This window comes from Phyllobates terribilis, unplaced genomic scaffold (assembly GCF_046119375.1).
Source record: "Phyllobates terribilis strain yellow unplaced genomic scaffold, ASM4611937v1 Scaffold_13__5_contigs__length_258822181, whole genome shotgun sequence".
In the NCBI taxonomy this organism is placed as follows: domain Eukaryota; kingdom Metazoa; phylum Chordata; class Amphibia; order Anura; family Dendrobatidae; genus Phyllobates; species Phyllobates terribilis.
Genome location: NW_027362773.1, coordinates 68,626,973 through 68,648,367, shown reverse-complemented (window position 1 = coordinate 68,648,367; position 21,395 = coordinate 68,626,973). Strand labels below are relative to the sequence as shown.

At 44.7% G+C, this 21,395-nt stretch overlaps 1 protein-coding gene across 1 annotated transcript in view; it reads left to right on the top strand.

Annotated features, from left to right (window-relative positions):
- LOC141173725 (solute carrier family 13 member 1-like) overlaps positions 1-21,395 on the top strand; it is an 86,417-nt gene that overhangs the window by 36,618 nt on the left and 28,404 nt on the right. Inside the window, exons 10-13 of the mRNA XM_073658109.1 lie at positions 7,790-7,888; positions 18,063-18,164; positions 19,089-19,189; positions 20,529-20,656. Coding sequence (XP_073514210.1) covers positions 7,790-7,888; positions 18,063-18,164; positions 19,089-19,189; positions 20,529-20,656 — 430 coding nt within the window. The remainder of the gene's footprint in view (positions 1-7,789; positions 7,889-18,062; positions 18,165-19,088; positions 19,190-20,528; positions 20,657-21,395) is intronic.

Here is a 21,395-nt window from a genome sequence, read left to right as displayed (position 1 = left end):
GAAGCTGGGGAGGATGAGCCGCTGCATAGAGTGGCTCTGGAGCGGCTCTCAGTGAGTGACAGGACATCGCTCCTGAGCTCAGCGCAGCTCCGGGCCCCACTCATTCTACCCGGCTCCTCGGCGTCAGCGGTCAGAGGATTGCTGATCGCAGCGCCGGCAGGGAACCATGATGAGGGCAGTGTTCAGCACCTGCCGCTTGGGAATAGCGCTAACTGTACACTGATTTCCAGGCGCCAGTACGTGTGCTCCTGATGTGCCACACGGTTGCCGCACGTTTGACACACATGGACACACAGGATAGGAATATCTCCAGTACCAGAAATATACAGACGTGTGAAACCGGCCTAACGGTTTGGTCAAACTCGCATATAAATCGAATGCAATGTGGGAAAAAATCGTATTGCACTCTGACCAATGTTATACAATGAGTCACTGCTGATCTGCAAGTTTTTCCTCAGCTGTAATCTGACTGAGGAAAAAATTGCAGCATGCTGCGAGTGGCCTCGTATATCAGACAAGACTCGCCAATGCAAGTCAATGGGTGCGAGAAAAAACAGACGGCACACAGACCATGCTTATGACATCCGACTTTTACTCACACATCTCAAAGGAACCAAGAAATTGTATCCGTCAAGCACAGGAAGTTCACAGCCAAAATGCTGAGAATAGATAGATACAGTCATGGCCGAAAGTGTTGGCACCCTTGAAATTGTTCCAGAAAATGAAGTATTTCTCCCAGAAAGTTATTGCAATTATACATGTTTTGTTATACATGTCTATTTCCTTTGTGTTTTGGAACAACGCAAAAAAAAAACAGAGAAGAAAAGGCAAATTGGAAATAATTTCACACAGAACCCTAAAAATGGGCCGGACAAAGTTGTTGGCATCTTTTCAAAAATGTGGGTAAATAACTTTGTTTCAAGCATGTGATGCTCGTTCAAACTCACCTTTGACAAGTAATAGGTGTGGGTGTTTTCATTTTTTACTCCCCTTCTTCCCTGAGCCATAACTTTTTTTATCTTTCCATCAATATGGCCGTGTGAGGGCTTGTTTTTTGCGGGATGAGTTGTACTTTTGAGCGACACCATTGATTTTACCATATAGTGTACTGGAAAACGGGAAAAAATTGTGTGGTGGAATTGCAAAAAAAGTGCAATTCCACAATTGTTTTCTGGGTTTTTTATTTGCCATGTTCACTAAATGTTAAAACTGACCTGCCATTAGGATTCTCCAGGTCATTATGAGTTCAGAGATACCAAATATATATAGGTTCTTTTTTATTTACTGTATTTTTCAGACTATAAGACGCACCCCAAATTTTGGGGTGGAAAAAAATATTTTTTATAATATGGAGGTCTGTCTTATAGTCTGAGTAAGTACGGTATCTTACCTGGGAGGCGTTGGAGCTGGGGTCACAGGAGGCATGGTACTTCAGAAAGCCGGCAGAAGTGGAGGAATGCTGTGGATTCTGGGTGCGAGAAGCCGGTGCTCCAGCAGCCGGGAGTTGCGGTGGTGGTGGTGGTGCAGGATCGCAGGGCCCTTCGTTCCCTCCCTCCCTCAGGAACCCGGCGGTGGCAGCAGAAGAGGTGAGGTGCTGTGTTGGCTGTCCTGTGAAGCAGAGAGTCTGTCTTTTGCTTTCCGGTGGCCGTGGCCATCTTCCTGAAGCCATGATCTACAGGAAAATGGCTACCGAGATCCCAGTCTGTGCAAGCGTCCGCTTCGGGCGACCATTTTCCTGTAGATCACAGCTTCAGGAAGATGGCTGCAGCCACCGGAAAGCGGCGCTCAACGCTCTGCTTCACTTCCTCACCATAGACAGCCAGACACCGGCCCCGCAGCACCTCACCTCTTCTGCTGCCACCGCCGAGTTCCTAAGGGAGGGAGGGAACAGAGGGCCCTGCAATCCTGCCCCACCACCACCACAACTATCTGGTAACCTTCGGTTCGGACCATAAGACGCACCCCCTATTTGCCTGCCAAATTTGGGGGGAAAAATTTGCTTCTTATGGTCCGAACCTAAGCATACCGGATAGTTAAGTGGTGTAAAACAAATTCCAAAATTTGTATAAAAAAAAATGCCATTTTCCGAGACCCGTAGCATCTCCATTTTTCGGGATCTGGGGCTGGGTATGAGCTTATTTTTTGCGTGCTGAACTGACGTTTTTATTGATCTCATTTTGGGGTAGATGCAATGCTTTGATCACTTGTTATCACATTTTATTGCAATGTTGTGCAACCAAAAAACGTAATGCTAGCATTTTTCTTTTTTTTTTCTTGTTACTCTGTTTACCGATCGGATTAATTTCGTTTATATTTTGATAGATCGTGTGTTTCTGAACAAAGCGATACCAGACGTGTATTTTTTATTTTGAATTGGACAATGGGGGCGATTTGAACTTTTATTTTTTTTTTAATATGTTTTTAAAACTTCTTTTATTTTTTTTTCACTTTTTACTGGCTTCAATAGTTTCCTTAGGAGACTTGAAGCTGCGATCATCCGATCGCTTGTGCTACACATGCTTCAGCCATGTTATGTGTAGCGGACATCATCATCTCCTATGAATGCTGGCCACTAGCATGTGTCCATAGGAGATCTGCAGTCACAGGCACCGGGATCTTCTGCCGATCCCCAGCTGTCATGCCATCCCTTTGGAGCCCTGCAATCATGTGACAGGGGCGCTGATGGGCAGGGTTTGTGACACGCTTCCGGTAAGCGTGAGTTAATTGCCTCTGTCAGAGATTGACAGTGGCATTTAACATTGTTAACAGCTGCGAGTGGATCACAATTTCACCCTTGGCTGTTAGGGGCACATGACAGCTGATCTAATCAGCTGTCATGTGCCTGAAAAGATGCAGGCTCGGCGCCACAGCCCGCATCAAAGAGAGGAAGGCGACCTATGATGTACCCATACGTTATAGGTTGTAAAGGGGTTAAAATTGCTGTTGGGAGAAGGCGCCTTCAAATATGAGAGACCTGGAACAGTTTGCAAAAGAGTAGTCCAAAATTCCAGCTGAGAGGTGTAAGAAGCTTGTTAATGGTTATAGGAAGCGATTGATTGCAGTTATTTATTCCGTAGGGTGTGCAACCAAATATTAAGTTGAGGGCGCCAACAGTTTTGTTCATTTTTGGGGTTTTGTATGAAATTGTGTTCAATTTGCTGCCTTTTCAGTTTTTTTGCGTTGTTCCATTTCACACAAAGAATATAAGAAGGCGTATAACAAAACATTTGTAAAATAATGGACATTTAACGTACTTTTCATGGAAAATTATTTTAGATGACACATTTTACAATATTTGCTGTTAAATAAAAAAGATCTATAAATTTGACTTTGAGACAAAAATTCCACTATTTGTCTTATCTACTTCTAAGTAAAATCAACAGGTACTAATGCGGCTGTGATTTTTGTACTACATATATACTTTTGGGAAAGTGAAAAGTTAATGTTTGAAATAGAATGGGAAATTCCAGCTTTTGCTGGGTTCCCTTTACCTGTAGTCATGTGTTTAACAATATAGCATGATTCATAGGCCACGAAAAAAAAGATTACATATAGAACTCGTGGGATGGGGGCCCAGTGATGACCTTGGCGAATTACATGTCCACATTATCATGGTGATCCAAAGATTGTATTCCGTTACTGAGGGTTTCTTTTGTTACAATTGGACCTCTGGTTCCACAGTTGAAAAATGCCATCGCATTTCTCATATGTGGCATTACTGGTAGATCACCCTGGGTGGGGGGCGCTCTATCTAGTGCTCTGCTTACATATTCATCTGTATGCTCTTATGACAGCTCACTGATTGATCACTGACCTGCCTCCTATTTTACCTAGCCCCGCACTACGAGATGCATTATGTAAAATAGGAGGCAGGTCAGTGAAGGCACAGTGAGCTGTCATAAGAGCATTCAGATGAGCAGAGCACTAGATAGAGCGCCCCCCACAGGCTGCCCTGGAGCACGAGCATATCAGGTGCGCTTTTAGAAGGACATAGGGAGAGAAGAGCAGCACCTCTGACCACCTAATAAGGACCTTGATTTATGACTCCCTGCTCTATCTGTAATCACATTTTTTCAGCTAGTTAAAGGGAGCCTGCTGGAGTTTCTGGTTACACTGGTGAAAGTGATCTTAAGGTCACTCTACATCTGTGGGATCTCCAGATTCCTATCCTGGGAACTTGAAAATCCAGCATGTCATGCTATAGTTTCCAAGTGTTTTAGGAAGGTGGCCAAGGTATTGGTATAATTGGTAGTATTGGTAGAAGACCGAGAACAGAGCTGAGATGGGCAAGCAAAGCTTCCTCTGAACGGCCAAATTGCTGCTCTCAATGTATTTCTTTTAGCTTATAGAATTCTGTCCATTCTGAAATGAAAATCTGCTCCTGTGAATCTTGTAGTTGTCTTTCTTTATACAGCTAATGTGATCAAGATGGGGTTGTGCATGGGGGAGGGAGATGCACAGATGTATCCTGATATTTGGTGGGAGGTTTCCTGTACGCTTTGCATGTAAGCTAGAGTGATTTATCATAGTTCTTCCATATTTGAGTTGAGCTAAACAGCAGAAATCACCCAAACATACTACTTTACATGTTCCTATGCTCCCAATATCAGCTATAACTTCATTCTGTCATAATGAGAGTGCTGGATCAGATATGTAGAAGTCTTGAGCTACGTTCCCACCATGAGCTATTGGTGAGTTTTTGACGCTGCAGACTTTCTGCACCTATTATGTAAATTGGGTAACTTGCAGTTTTTCATTGCGGATTTGTGTCTTTTTTTAAGATGCTTTTTTATTGCATTTTTGATGCCTACGTTTTTTTTGTCTCTTTCTGGTGTGTCATACTTTAAATAGAGCTGCTTTGTTTATGATACTTCCTAGTATTTGGCTTTGACAAAACTCTGACATACTTGGGTGCGGATTACATACATTTTTTATAGGTTTCCGCCGCAGAAACGCACTTAAAACACCTATGCGTTTTTAGGATTTTCCGCATCTAATACAATCTATGTGTAAATCCGCACAGAAAACTCAGCGCACCTGGAAGAGAAATTGACATGCTGAGGATTTGAAACACGCACCGCAGGTCAGTTATACTGAGTAAAAAAAAAAAGCCCAGTGGGCCTGAGATTTCTATAAATCCCATCCACTTTGCTGGAACTGGAAGACGCTGCATTTTCGACCCAGCAAAAATAAACCGCCTCAAAAAATCACCAAAAGCTCATCATGGGAACGTAGCTTAGAAGGGAGTCTGCCATCCCCCCTTCCCCAGTGGAAACTAATCAAATGGTCATATAAGGGATTTGGCCGCTACAAAAATTATGCCTACTATTTAGTCTTCTTAGCTTTGATAATCTACAAAATTATCTTTAATCCGTATGCAACCTTGTCGCGGCCAAAACTCCTGTGTACAATTCTGTTCCGCTCTCCTTTGCTGATTGACAGCGCTGTCTGAACTGAAATCAGTGTGTGCACACTGACTCCGCAGGAGTAGAGCACACAGTGCCAGTGCAGAAGCTGAGAAGATGCTCACATCCATATCTCCTGTCTGCAGTTCAGACAGTGCTGTCAACCAGCAATAGGGGAGGAATGGAACTGTGCCGCACCAAGGATGCACCAACCAGCCACGACTGCATCTGGATTAAAGATCGTTCTCTGAATAATCAAAGCCAACAAAACTAAACAGACATGATTCTTATAGGGGCAAAGTATGACCATCTGATCAATTTAAACAGCGTTTTGGAGGTGATAACGAATCTGAGAGTAAACTGAGCTTCTTTTCCATTAAATTTCTGTTTCATTTTGAGGGAAACAATATTGTAGCAACTGTAACTGTATTATAGCACAATGTTGTAGCAACGGAAACCTGATGGACTCGCTTATTTTCCCACTGACTGGAAATAACAGATTAGTCAAATGGATCATTACTACCCTGTCATATCCTCCATTAAGCCTGTAAATTGACTTGACATAATGGACTGATGTTTACATGACCCTGAGAGTGTGTGTGTATGCATATATATACAGTACAGACCAAAAGTTTGGACACACCTTCTCATTTAAAGATTTTTCTGTATTTTCATGACTATGAAAATTGTACATTCACGCTGAAGGCATCAAAACTATGAATTGACACATGTGGAATTATATACTTAACAAAAAAGTGTGAAACAACTGAAAATATGTCTTATATTCTAGGTTCTTCAAAGTAGCCACCTTTTGCTTTGATGACTGCTTTGCACACTCTTGGCATTCTCTTGATAAGCTTCAAGAGGTAGTCACCGGAAATGGTTTTCACTTCACAGGTGTGCCCTGTCAGGTTTACTAAATGGGGTTGGGACCATCAGTTGTGTTGTGCTGAAGTCAGGTGGATACACAGCTGATAATCCTACTGAATAGACTGTTAGCTGCTTTTTTCTTGCCATAATACAAATTCTAAGTAAAGAAAAACGAGTAGTCATCATTACTTTAAGAAATGAAGGTCAGTCAGTCCGAAAAATTGGGAAAACTTTGAAAAGTGTCCCCAAGTGCAGTTTCAAAAACCACCAAGCATGACAAAGAAACTGGCTCACATGAGGACCGCCCCAGGAAAGGAAGACCAAGAGTCACCTCTGCTTCTGAGGATAAGTTTATCCGAGTCACCAACCTCAGAAATCGCAGGTTAACAGCAGCTCAGATTAGAGACCAGGTCAATGCCACACACAGTTCTAGTAGCAGACACATCTCTTCAACAACTGTTAAGAGGAGACTTTGTGCAGCAGGCCTTCATGGTAAAATAGCTGCTAGGAAACCACTGCTAAGGACAGGCAACAAGCAGAAGAGACTTGTTTGGGCTAAAGAACACAAGGAATGGACATTAGACCAGTGAAAATCTGTGCTTTGGTCTGATGAGTCCAAATTTGAGATCTTTGGTTCCAACCACCGTGTCTTTGTGCGACGCAGAAAAGGTGAACGGATGGACTCTACATGCCTGGTTCCCACCGTGAAGCATGGAGGAGGAGGTGTGATGGTGTGGAGGTGCTTTGCTGGTGACACTGTTGGGGATTTATTCAAAATTGAAGACATACTGAACCAGCATGGCTACCACAGCATCTTGCAGCGGCATGCTATTCCATTCGGTTTGCGTTTAGTTGGACCATCATTTATTTTTCAACAGGACAATGACCCCAAACACACCTCCAGGCTGTGTAAGGGCTATTTGACCAAGAGGGAGAGTGATGGGGTGCTACGCCAGATGACCTGGCCTCCACAGTCACCAGACCTGAACCCAATCGAGATGGTTTGGGGTGAGCTGGACCGCAGAGTGAAGGCAAAAGGGCCAACAAGTGCTAAGCATCTCTGGGAACTCCTTCAAGATTGTTGGAAGACCATTTCTGGTGACTACCTCTTGAAGCTCATCAAGAGAATGCCAAGAGTGTGCAAAGCAGTCATCAAAGCAAAAGGTGGCTACTTTGAAGAACCTAGAATATAAGACATATTTTCAGTTGTTTCACACTTTTTTGTTAAGTATATAATTCCACATGTGTCAATTAATAATTTTGATGCCTTCAGTGTGAATGTACAATTTTCATAGTCATGAAAATACAGAAAAATCTTTAAATGAGAAGGTGTGTCCAAACTTTTGGTCTGTACTGTATATAATGTGTGTGTGTGTGTCATCTCCTGGCTGCTCGCAGCGGAAGTACCCGCACAGGCAGCACCGCTCCCCAGTCCTCACTAACACGGTTTTCTGATTGGTCGCGGTCGCATCTAGTATAATATAATTGTTCAATCCACCTCATTTATATTGCAGCCTAAAAGAAATGCAGTGCTGGCGAAAATCCAAGTCTCCAAGCGATGAGGATTCAAGAAATATATTGAGACAAGAATATGAAAAACTGGGCCCCCTCAGGTATTTTTTTTTTTTAATTCATAAGTACTATCACTGTCATGTTGGTCTCCCACCCTCCTCGGTGTTGGTCTTCCTTCTTTCTCTCCTCTCTGATGGTTTCCTGACCTTGATCTTGACCTGTTACGGCCAATACTTTTTCTTAGCTGATACCTTTTTTCTCAATCCAATGTAACCAGAGATCCCCCTGATCCCTTCCCTGAAATAAAACTCCACCACAAGTTATCTGTTGGAAATATTTTGGCCACAGCGGGCGTTTATTAACAAACAACAAATAACAATAACATAAATATATATATATATATGAATAAATGGAGGGAGGGTTCTTGGAGCTAATAGATCTGGCTTTAAATAACTCAAAATTAAAACCGCCATTTTACCCTCAGCCGTTCAGCACCAGCTCGAGGGCACCAAAACTTCCACATTCCGTGGAAGCCCAACCAACAAATTGCTCCCGAGGTAAAACCCCATCCAGAGCCCATAACAGACTGCCAGATCACCCCCACTCAATTTAAACCAACTCCAAGAACCCCACCACCCCCGCCACCACGAACAGCCCTGAAACCTTAGGCTCGTGAGTGCCCCAAAGCCACCAGCGCCCTTTCAATTCCTTCCTGTATTGAAAGGGCCCAAATATCCATACCTATATCATTGAGATGCACCCCCGTCCTTCCTCCACAAATTTCCAACCCCTGCTTCCAACTCCAAATGCCTAATACTTTTGCCCCCGTTCCTTACCACGAAGCCAGACATTGCCCTATTCAATTTTATTCGTGCCATGTTTATGCCTTTTTCCGATCGAACCGCCCGCCATTTTTTCCCGGGCACTATATCCGACCAGACCGTCAAAATCCCCGGAAGCGAGGTCCACAATCTCAATAGATCAAAACGAATATCCCTAATCAGCTCCCTCACTGGACGTGCCCCCAAATCATTTCCTCCCAAATGCACCACTAAAATATCCGGTGTTCGATCTAACCTCGCCGCTTTATGAAATTCCGACAGAAAACGCCCCCATACCATGCCCCTAAAACTGAGCCACCTTATGACCGCCTGTGCCCTTGGAAAACCTAATTGCCTACCATCCCTCCTTACGTCGGCGCGCAGCGCCCCCCAATGCACATATGAGTGTCCAATGATCCAGACTAACGAGGGAACATCACCTAAAAGAATAATAAACAAGCAGGTTAGCAACTATTCCACATCTAGCAATTTTTTTGCGGCAATTAACTGCGAACATATGACAAATAACGGTCCGAACTCCATCTTCCGATCCGTTTTATCGTCTCAGCCCCTAAACCGCGTCTATCAGCCTCCGACGCTGCACCGATCCTAAAGGAATGCGAACCGTAAATCTCGGGACTGAGACCCAACTCCTGCACCCCCTTTTTTAAGACCGCTGTAAACTGAAAACGGGAAAGAAATGACCCGTCGCAATGCCGTAATAGTGGGCCCGATCTATTTGACCACAATTGCCAGTAGGCCTCCAAGCACCTTCTAGGGCACATTAGAGCCCCTTCCACTCTACCTAACACGACACGCTTCCTTTTCCCAAACTGATCCGTTTTAGACCGTCTGATCCAAAAATCGATTCCCCCAGACCCAGCAGCTCACGTCTTCGGCTAATAGACCTCCCTCTCTATTCCTACTAGGGGCTACCAACTCACCCACTCTCATAGCCCCCAAAAAAACTAGAGCAAATGCCAACTTAAACAATGCCGCCTCGAAATTAGAACAACAAATGGTTTCCAAAACCAGACCCAACCTTTCCAATATGCTAAACGTGACTGGCCTACGCTTATCCAAACTCTTGTTTCCTCTTTGAAAGCCCCTGAGAGCCTGCCTGACCAAGAAGGATTTTGTAAAGTCAGTCAAACCCTGTAACTTAAAACCAAAAGCAAGCCTGGCTATAAATTTACTCACTTTGGATGCTGACCACCCTGAATCCGCTGCTTTACCAACAAAAAACAATATCGCCAACGTCCTATCCCTGTCACTCTCTAGTGCCCCCCACTGTGACACCCAACTTTGCCATATGTTCCAGGATGCCTCATAAGCAGCCCAGGTTGAACTCGCCACCGACTCTTGGATCAATCTTCCGGCTCGTCCAAAACCAGCTGCCACAACCGCGAAGGGCATTCCACTCCTGCGACTTCTGCCTCTGGTGCCAATGAACGGAAACGCTCCCACTGGAAACGAGACAAAGCATCCGCTATAGAGTTTTTGACACCTGGCACATGTACAGCCGAAATCCATGCATTAAGCTCCAAGCAGCTGAGCACCAATTCCCTGACCAACTTGATGACTGGAGGAGACGAGGCCGATAGGCTATTAATCACTTCCACCACGCCCATATTGTCACAATGGAACCTGACTCTCCGATTCGAAAAAGACTCGCCCCAAATCCAGACCGCAACTACAATTGGGAACAGTTCCAAAAGAACCAGATTTTTTGTGAAACACCTCTCTTTCTAGGAATTGGACCATTTGCCTACGCTCCACTTTCCCTTACAGAAAACTCCATATCCTGCTCCGCCAGCCGCGTCGGTGTAAATCTCGCAATCAAACCTGTTCAGGAAATCCTGCTGAATCAACGACCTGCCATTATACGTGTCCAAAAATTGCTTCCACATCAACAAGTCCTCTTTATGCTCTCTATTCAAACGAATAAAGTGATGCGATGCCTGCACTCCCGCCGTTGCCCTTGACAACCTACGACAAAATATTCTACCCATAAGCATGATCCTACAGTCAAAGTTCAGTCTCCCCAGCAGTGATTGAAGCTCCTTCAAAGTCGTCTTACGCAATTTTACCATTCTCACAACCTCCTGTCTAAGTAACAGCAACTTTTCTTCGGGCAGTTGACATTCCAAAAGTTCCGAATCAATCAAAATGCCTAAAAAAGTCAATACCGTACGAGGACCTTCGGTCTTTTCTTTTGCCAGAGGAACCCCGAAACGTTCCGCAACCCACACCATGGCTGTTAACAAATTATTACAAACCAACGAATCAGGTGGGCTTATGAACAAAAAATCGTCCAGGTAGTGGATAACAGACTGGACACCTGCAACATCCCTGACGGCCCATTCGAGAAAAGTACTGAACGTTTCGAATAATGAACAAGAAATAGAGCAGCCCATGGGCAAGCACCTATCCAAGTAGTAACCATTGTTCCAAAAACAACCCAACATTGAAATGCTGTCCGGGTGAACCGGAAGGAGCCGAAAAGCTGACTCCACATCCGTTTTTGCCAGCAGTGACCCATGCCCGTACCTGCGACCCCCAAGCCACAGCCGCATCAAATGAAGTATATTCCACAGAACATAATTCTGGGGCTATACCATCGTTGACTGAACACCCTTTTGGGTACGACAGATGCTGAATCAGACGAAATTTGTTCGGCTCCTTCTTAGGCACAACCCCCAACAGAGAAATGATCACGCCTTCCACTGGTAAACTATCAAAAGGCCCTGCCATGCGACCCAGCTCAACTTCTTTTGCCAACTTAACACTAACAACCTCTGGATGCAACAAAGCAGACCTAAGATTCTTAACCGAAAAGTGGACTGTATGCTATGGAGGCGGGATCCTGAAACCTTCCAAAAACCCATCCCTAATAATTCCAGCCTTCGCTTGATCAGGGTATCTATTTAGAAAGGGGGCCATCCTTGGAAGATTCACCGGAGTCGCCCCCTTGACCAGAACCCACCGACGTTCGTCCCTTTCCTTTTTTGAAACATTTTGCCGCCCCGTGGGAGCTCCCATTACAATGGGAGCAAACGTGCTTGAACTTACAGCCATTCCCAAATTTACACTGGCCGTCATTAAACTGCCAGCACATTCCTGACTTATCTTTTCCTCCCTGTGCTCCCTGGCTGCCTCCGCCCGTTCCTGATGAGTAACTCCCACTCCCCCCGCACCCGTGAAAGGACTGCCCGTATCTAGCGGGAGCCATTACTTTTAACCAAAGCCCTATGTCTTTCTGGTCCCACCTGATTTCCGGCCGTACCGCCTTCCTCTGTCTGAATTGCTCATCATACCTAAGCCATGTTTGTCCCCCGTAAGTACGATGCGCTTCCCCAATCGCATCTAAATAGCAGAATAAACCCGAGCAATTCTCAGGAAACTTCTCCCCAATGACCCCGGCCAATATAGCAAAAGCTTGAAGCCAATTCGCAAAAGTCTGAGGAATCAAGCGCCACCTCCGCTTCTCCTCCTCCTTCTTGCTATCATCCTTCTTCCCCTTGTCTAAATTAAACTTCTCCAGGGGAAGAAGGGAGAAAATTTCCACGTATTCATCACGCCAAATTTTCTCCTTCACTTCTTTCTTTAAGTGTGCCCCCAGCTTCCCCTCGAAGCACACATACACCTCCCCTTTTGCCCGGTCATCAAGCTTCACGGTATCACCCTTATCCTTTTCCGTCTGTACCGAGACTGAAACCCCAGTCGCTACTCCCTCGGCGCCCGCCGCTGATCCTACCTCTACCCCAGTAGGTTGCGGCGACAACCCTTGCCCTGGTAACCAGGCATCCACGGGTGATCCTCTTGACCCGCCCGCTGCCGCGCTCTCCATTCTCATCAAAACCTGTGACATGCTATATAATATATCTCTAATTCCGGGTACCCCTGCCCCATCCGGACCAGCTAAACCCCTCCCCCTCGATGCTACCTCCCGATCACTACCTTCATCACGCAAAACTGCCCCCGCGGGCCACAAACACGCTGTACGATCATACTCACGCCGCTGCGCAGGTGCTGTGTCCCCGCCAGCCGGAAATCCTGAATCCAGATGCTCGCTCCTTCCATCACGGTCGCTACTGTAGTCGGATCCATTGGTGTCCATTCGCTCCTCCAGGCCCGCGCCCCTGGCCTCCTCATCACCAGGGGGGACCTGAACGGATACAGCTGGCCGTTGTCGTCTCGGCGACCGTATTCCACCATCCTGCCTTGGAATCCTGGATGTCGCTCCGATCCTCCTCCGACTCCCGGACCCAGACCCATGGGCCTGGTCCGTGCTTCCCGAACCGGCACTGCCAGGCAGCTCGATGCTGCCCGCCGCTCCTTCCCTTCCATGTCGTCCACTTGAGCCACGCAGCAGTGGGTCCCATGACTGCTGCCTGCCCGTGGGTGCTTGCCTCCCCGTCTTCCTCGTGTTTGTCCCAGCAGGCACCCCGACAGGAGCATCGCCAGTGGTGCCTGCCGTCCTCCGCACTGTTCCCTCGATGATTCCGGTTCTTCTCCAGTCCTGTTGGGCCCTGCCGCTGCCGGCAGGCGCGATGCGCGTCGCAGATGCGTTACGCGCCGCAGATGCGCTACGCGCCACGCGTCGCAGATGCGCCGCGCACGAGCCCCCCAGCTACGGCCCGAACGCCCGGGTCTCGCGATGCTTGTTCCGTCGGCTGTGTATCTGGTGCGTCCTTCGCCTCTTGTGTAGGACGCACTCCGCGCTGAGCGGCGGCAACAGACCGGCTGGATGGATTCCTGCCGGGGCGAGAGCGTCGGGCAGGAACCACCCTATCTTGCTCTCTCGCCGCAGGGTCCCCGGAGGGGCTCCGAAGCCTGCGCCTGTTCTGCGCGGGTACCTCGGGTGACAGTCTCTCCGGGGGCCGTGGCCTCCTCCTCCTGCTCCTTCTCACAGATACAGGCTGCGCTTCTGCGTCCGCGGCTTTTCCCAGCAAGGCAGATAGCTGGGCCTCCAGCCATCCCTCTCTCCGTGATCGTTCTGCCACTTGAATCTGGCCCACCAGGGATTGAATGGACGCCATTGCAGGTAACTCTCTCCGTTGTTCCTAAGGGGATGGCGGTTTTCCCGCACTTTTCCTTATAAATACCCCCCTTCTTCACTACCTGCCCCCCTGCTTCCCATTACTCCATCCCCAACCTGCTCCATTCAAACTACCAGACCTGGGAGGGGAATGAAACCTCCAGGCCAACCCCGGTCATGGGTGGCTTCCCCCTAGCTCTGCTGTCTCCAGCCCCCTCCTTTATGTTTATTGCTGACAATCCCTTTTGTATTCCTCACTCTGCTGAATTCACTGCATCGTTCCTTGACTCTATATCTGGAGATTTCCTGTCGGGTTGCCATGATGACAATAGTCTATTTGTCATTTCGTCCCATCGTCAGTACATGGATCCTGTTATACTACTCGTGAACGAGAGATGTAGGCTGTGTATATGAATATATATATACGGTATATTTTTTTCTTTTTTTTACTTCTCTTACTAGCCAATATTTTTAATCATCATTTTTAATTGCTTCTCTTATGTATTTATAGTTGTTGCATTATGGAGAATCGCAGTAAAAGAATTGATGTTTGACGCTTCATCAGTGTCCATCCTAACTGGGTCATATTTGTGCCACTGAGAGTGCATGTTCCTTGGATAGTTTTTAACATGTTATTGTTTTAAGTCATAATTTCTGCACATATATGTTTCCTAATGTTTTAAGAGGCCTAGTTTTTATGCAAATTGCATAATAAAAAACTATGTCAGAAATTTTCTTGGTTTACACGGGGAAAGACACAAAAACAATGTGTTTTATCTACACTTGCTTCAAAATGCAGCAATTTTCGGTAACCTTTTTGCACTTGTGCCCTTTAGTATTCGGCATCATAGCACTCTACCACCCACAGTAGAACATTAGCATGTAGAGCTCTGTGTCACCAGCTGAGCTACGGTCCATATAAAGATGCATTCAGAAACTATTTAGAACAGAATTTTAGACCTGAAGGAATAGAAAAACTAAACAAAATGATGTTCAATGGTGGACAATTTACTTTTAAGCAACAGAAGTCATCCTCAGGGAGGGGGAGATCTACTGTTCTAACTTGGGAGGGTTTTCAGACCTAATTGGTATCAAGTTATATTGTGACAGGACTGTGGGGCTTTTGTGTGTAAGTTCTCAGTGGTGTTACTGGGTCCAGTAATTGAAAAGTGATGTGTTCTCTGATTCGTGCCGTTCGCCCTTTATCCTCTCTGTTTGACCCAGACTACTCTAATGCTTTTTAGAGACACAACTTTATTCTGCAGAATTTGCTTAGATTAGGGCTCTGTGGGTGCCATATCATCACTTCCAGGACTCATTTTTCTTCCTAATTCAGAAAACAATTCTTAATGGAATTTGCTGTATATTTGGGTACGTTGTCCGCCTGAAGAATAAATTTGGAGTCAATCTGACGCCGCCTTGATTATGTATAATGGATAAGTATCTGCCTGTATTTCTCAGCAATGAGGACACCATTAATCTTAACTAGGGATGAGTGGAAGTTCGGTTGCTTGTACCCGATCCGAACTTTAGTCAAAAGTTTGCTTCGAGTACCAGTACTGTACCCGAACCCCATTGGAAACCATGGGAATCCAAACTTTGGAGCTGGAAAATTCTTTCTCTCTTCTCTCTCTCCTCTCCGTGTTTGGAGTTTAGCACTAACTGTTCGATACAAAGCACAAACTTTTAATTTCTGGTTTGCTCATCTTTAATCTTAACCAAATTCTCCACTCCATTTTCTGAAATGCAGCCTCAAATTTACAAGGACGCTCCACCATAATTCAGTTTTGCTTGCAGACACTCTTTATTGTACCGCTCTCCAGCACTTTGGGAACAAACTGTCTTTTGTTTAAGTAAAATATTTCACATTTTGGGTCACCAGTCCAAAGCATCTGATGCCATTTTTCTGCACCTTAGTTCCCATGTTTTTGCGCATAGCTGAGTTTTTTGGCCTTGTTTCCATGTCAAGGGTATGGTTTGTTGTCTTAATTATTCCATGATGACCACTTCTGGGCAGACTTGTCCGAACAGTAGATGGGTGTAGCTTGTCTTCTGATTTCGTAGCAAGTAAGCATGATGCGTCTTTCATCTGCTGCACTAAGTTTCCTTTGCCAACCACTACGTCTACAAATCTCATTGTTGTCCATTTATTAGTGTCTGTGTTATTAAAAATACAGACAGATACTTATCCACCATGCAGTACCATCAGGGAGGTGCATGATTGGCTCCAAATAAGCTATTAACACTTCTATTTTTTAAAGCTTTCTTACTCTGCAGCATTTTTTCCACACTTGCCTAAAACTTTCCCACAATACTGTATATACACTGCTCAAAAAAATAAAGGGAACACTTAAACAACAGAATATAACTCCAAGTAAATCAAACTTCTGTGAAATCAAACTGTCCACTTAGGAAGCAACACTGATTGACAATCAATTTCACATGCTGTTGTGCAAATGGAATGGACAATAAATGGAAATTATTGGCAATTATCAAGACACCCTCAATAAAGGAGTGCTTCTGCAGGTGGGGACCACAGACCACATCTCTGTACTAATGCTTTTTGGCTGATGTTTTGGTCACTTTTTAATGTTGGTTGTGCTTTCACACTTGTGGTAGCATGAGACGGACTCTACAACCCACAGAAGTTGCTCAGGTAGTGCAGCTCATGCAGGATGGCACATCAATGCGAGCTGTGGCAAGAAGGTTTGCTGTGTCTGTCAGCGTAGTGTCCAGAGGCTGGAGGCGCTACCAGGAGACAGGCCAATACACCAGGAGACGTGGAGGGGGCCATAGGAGGGCAACAACCCAGCAGCAGGACCGCTAACTCTGCCTTTGTGCAAGGAGGAACAGGAGGAGCACTGCCAGAGCCTTCAAAATTACCTCCAGCAAGCCACAAATGTGCATGTGTCTGCACAAACGGTTAGAAACTGACTCCATGAGGGTGGTATGAGGGCCCTATGTCCACAGATGGGGTTTGTGCTCACAGCCCAACACCATGCAGGACGCTTAGCATTTACCACAGAACACCAGGATTGGCAAAGTCGCCACTGGCACCCTGTGCTCTTCACAGATGAAAGCAGGTTCACACTGAGCACATGTGATAGACGTGACAGAGTCTGGAGACGCCGTGGAGAGCGATCTGCTGCCTGCAACATCCTTCAGCATGACCTGTTTGGCAGAGGGTCAGTAACGGTGTGGGTGGCATATTTTTGGAGGGCCGCACTGCCCAGAGGTAGCCTGATTGCCATTAGGTACCGAGGTGAGATCCTCAAGACCCCTTGTGAGACCATATGCTGGTGCAGTTGGCCCTGGGTTCCTCCTAATGCAGGACAATGCCAGACCTCATGTGGCTGGAGTGTGTCAGCAGTTCCTGCAAGATGAAGGCATTGAAGCTATGGACTGACTATCAGCTGTGTATCCATCAGACTTCTGCACAACACAACTGATGGTCCCAACCCCATTTATAAGGCAAGAAATCCCACTTATTAAACCTGACAGGGCACACCTGTGAAGTGAAAACCATTTCCGGTGACTACCTCTTGAAGCTCATCAAGAGAATGCCAAGAGTGTGCAAAGCGGTCGTCAAAGCAAAAGGTGGCTACTTTGAAGAACCTAGAATATAAGACATATTTTCAGTTGTTTCACGCTTTTTTGTTAAGTATGTAATTCCACATGTGTTTATTCATAGTTTTGATGCCTTCAGTGTGAATGTACAATTTTCATAGTCATGAAAATACAGAAATTTCTTTAAATGAGAAGGTGTCCAAACTTTTGGTCTGTACTGTACCTTGACATTTGGTTCTGCCAACTTGTCTAAAAGCTGATATGAAACATGTATGGTGTGAATCCAGTCCATTGATTGTAGGAAATGTATTGTCTATAATGTGTAAAATTACTGTTGTTCCACTACAATGTGCATTGTCTATTAATTTAGGCATGATCTCTTATGAATGCAAAACAGTAGCAATATATTCGCTAATGGCACCCAGAATAAAAAAAAAATAGCCAAATATTAGAAAAATCCAAATACACTGCCCCTTCCTTAAATTATAAATCTTATTAATGAAAATTGCCTTTCTGAGAAAATGTTATAACTTGAGGAAACCTTGTCAGCAATCCTTTCCATGTGTGGGCTGGTTGAGGGATATATGCGTGTATGTGAGCCCCAGATAATTGTAGGCCGGGGGAAATAAGATCCGGCATGTTCGATTTCTGCCGTCAGACATGGTAGCGGCTCTTACATAGAGGCACAGCAATGCTTGGCAAAGTGCTGCGGGGAATGGGAGAGACAGCTGAGAAGGCCGCCGGCCGAATGATCGGCCGAACAATCCCTCAGCCAACAACCTTCTGATGTGTACGGGAGCTTTACTCTTCTCCAGTCTAATTGATATATACATTTTTATCTTGCAGTTACCAGGAGGTGGTGACACTTACAGTCTTCCTGTTAATGGCCTTGTCCTGGTTCACACGGGACCCTGGATTTATCCCAGGTTGGGATTCACTGTTTGGACTGTGAGTTGTGCTAGGTGGATATAATTATGTGTATATTTTAATTATTGTGTCATTTGACTGTTGTATCTGTTAAGGTGGTGATTGACAAAAGAGACAGTTCTGACCAAGAATGATCTGTTTAAATGCTTGATCCTTCTTTTCCCAGACATCTGCCATTGGGAGGCCTCAATGCATAGTCAGCTGATCCAGCTAATATCCGCTGACTTTGATCTTTTTTTATAGCCAGGTTTTATAGCTTCTGGGTCCTGCTTAATTGGGCTTTTCATTGTTTGTTTTATGTGGAAAGTGACTTTTAGATTTCTAGTTAACCTTCAGAAACTGTAGGCTGTTCTTCCTATTTACATGTATAGGGTCTGTTGCCTGTCGATCATTGCTCCTTGGAAATGCACACTTGCTGTCCTGCTGTCCTCTCTGTATCTTCTCATGTCTGGTCAGCTTATATATGAGAAATGGGCATTTGTATTGTGCACAGTTCCTTCTTCTCTTCCTAGGTGGTTTATTTCCACCTTAAGCCTATGTAAAGGTGGTTAATGGTGCACCTACAACAGGGTATTCCCATGCCACTATATATATCAGCTAAGTGTGGGCCTACTGGAACTCTTGCCTTTCTGGACTAGAAGGGTCAGGTTTGTTGATTTCTGAGAACACAAGTTCCATAGAGTTTCATAGATGGGTGGTACTACAATAATGGCATTCAGCCTTTTCCTGAACCCCAATGGATTTCAGCACATTGGCCCATCAACCACTATTTTGAACGCCATAGTGATCACAAATTAACTAATGGGGGTCAGCAGACCCCTGTTCTCCTCTGCAGTGACCTTCGCTTATCAATTGTCCATCATATCCTGTGGATATATTTAAAAATCCAAGTTATATTTTTAATTCTATAACTTTGTATTTTGCCTATTTTGTTTGCATGAACAGGAAAGGATACAAATCTGATGCTACCTCAGCTATTCTCTTTGGCTTTTTATTATTTATAATTCCTGGAAGAAAGCCCAGCTGGTGGTGTTGTAGATTAAAAGGTAAGGTGTTTTTTTTGTTGTTTTTTTTATAAACCTGTCTAGTATCATTGATTTTTTTTATTTTTCTCTTTTATTATTTTTTTTTTTGATTTTATTTTAATTTTTTTTTTAGCACTGCATACTGATGGGTCATTCTGTACATAATGCAGTGCACTGTGTATTGCTACAGCTCGGCCAGAACGCTCCTTCATAATCCTGCTGCATTCTTATTACTGCATTGTGAGCAATCGTGACATTTGCGCAGTTAGGCTATGTTCACACATGTTGGCTTTTTTATGACCCAAATCTGCAGCAAAACTGTTCTCTTGCAGGAAATCAGCTGTTTCAAAAATGCAGGTTTTGCTGCATTTTTTTTGCTGCGTTTTTTTCACTGTCTTTATTTATGCATGTACATAAAGTTCTTTGGAAAAAAAAAGAACCCCATTCTATTTTGCCATCAAAAACGCTGATGCAAATTTTGGTGCTTTTTTTTTTTTCAGCGGTTATGGCTAAAAAACCGCTGAAAGAAGTAACATGTTGTATTTTCCAAAAACCCAACCGAGGCAGAAAATATGCAACAACAAAAAAAAACATGATGTGTGCACCGAGAATTCTGGTTTCTCATAGATTTTGCTTGCACTGGTAGACATAGCTGAAAATTTGCATAAAAATCTGCAGTAAAAAACGCTGAAAAACCCAACATATGTGAACATAGCCTTAGATGCCAGCCCCCAGATATAAAAAATAAGATGCCTTTTGAAGTATGGGCCTGCAATTATTGGCTGTCCTTTTTTTCACGTGACTCTGGAATGCAGATAAATTGTATCCAGGTTACAAGAACCTGGAGAATTGATATTCTTACTTTTGTATCTAACTTCTGAAGAAACCGATGGCTCAATATCAGTACAAGTCAAGTAAAACAAGGGTATTTTAAGTTGGGCCAAGCTCAGCTATCAATGACAGTCCCATGAACAATGATTGGGAGTGGTGGTGGGTTTTCTCCTACTCCTCTCAATTCAGATGGGACAATCAGCAAGTAATTACCTATCCTATGAATAATAACTTGATGTATTGGTAAAAGTCTTTTAATTGCCTGTATTCTAAAATATAGCAAATAATAGAACCCTGAAAATATTCAGTTGTACAGAATGGGCTCTTAGCTTTCTACCTGCTTAATGTTAGAGAATATCACAGAATCTCACTGTTGTCACATTTCAGCGTGTGATAGTGGATGGGATGAAGATGAAGGGTTTAATGGGAACTTGGTAGAGTAGCAGCCATCCTTTTCATTTAAAAAATAAATAGTGCATGTAGTTCGATTTTCCATTACAATGTTGCTATTTTGCCATTATCATTCTAGAAAAGCCTAAAGTGTCAGCGGCAGCAGAATCCACACCAATGATAACATGGAAGGAGTTTGAGGAATGCATACCGTGGCATATTGTTGTTTTGGTTGGAGGTGGTTTTGCTCTGGCTAAAGGATGCGAAGTAAGTGATCTATTAAGGCTATGTGCCCACGATGCAGAAATGCTCCGGATTTTTCCTGAGCATTTCTGCATCTCCCTGGCAGAAAAAACGCATGCGGATTGTACATGCGGATTTTACATGCGTTTTTTCTGCCAGGTAGAAGCGTTTGTCAGGCGTTTTGAACATGCATTTCCACATGCGCTTTGTCAAGCACTTTTCCAAGCGATTTTGAGCATCACTTGGAAAAGTGCTTGACAACTTGGTCACACAATATAAATCCATGCAACCGGCATGGACTTATATAGTGTGACCATCTGCTGCTTTAAATGCAGCATCAATAGTAAAAAAAAAAAAAAAAAAAAAAAAAAAAAAGAATTAAAATGTTAAAAATAAAAAAACATTATACTTGCCTTCCGATGGCCCCCGGTCTCCTCAGCGATGCGTCCTGACTCCCCGGCGGCTCGCGATGGTGTAAAAGGACCTGCCGTGACGTCAGTTAGTCATGTGACAGGTCACGCGACCGCCGAAGTCGGCGGTCGCGTGACCAGCACATGACTAAATGACGTCATGGCTGGTCTTTTTACACCATCGCGAGCCGCCGGGGAGCCAGGACGCATCGCTGAGGAGACCGGGGGCCATCAGAAGGTGAGTATAATGTTTTTTTTTTTGTTGTTTTTTTTTATTTTATTTTTTTTTTTTTAACTACAGGTACTATGGTACCCGGGTCTGGAGGAGAGTCTCCTCTTCTCCAGACTCGGGT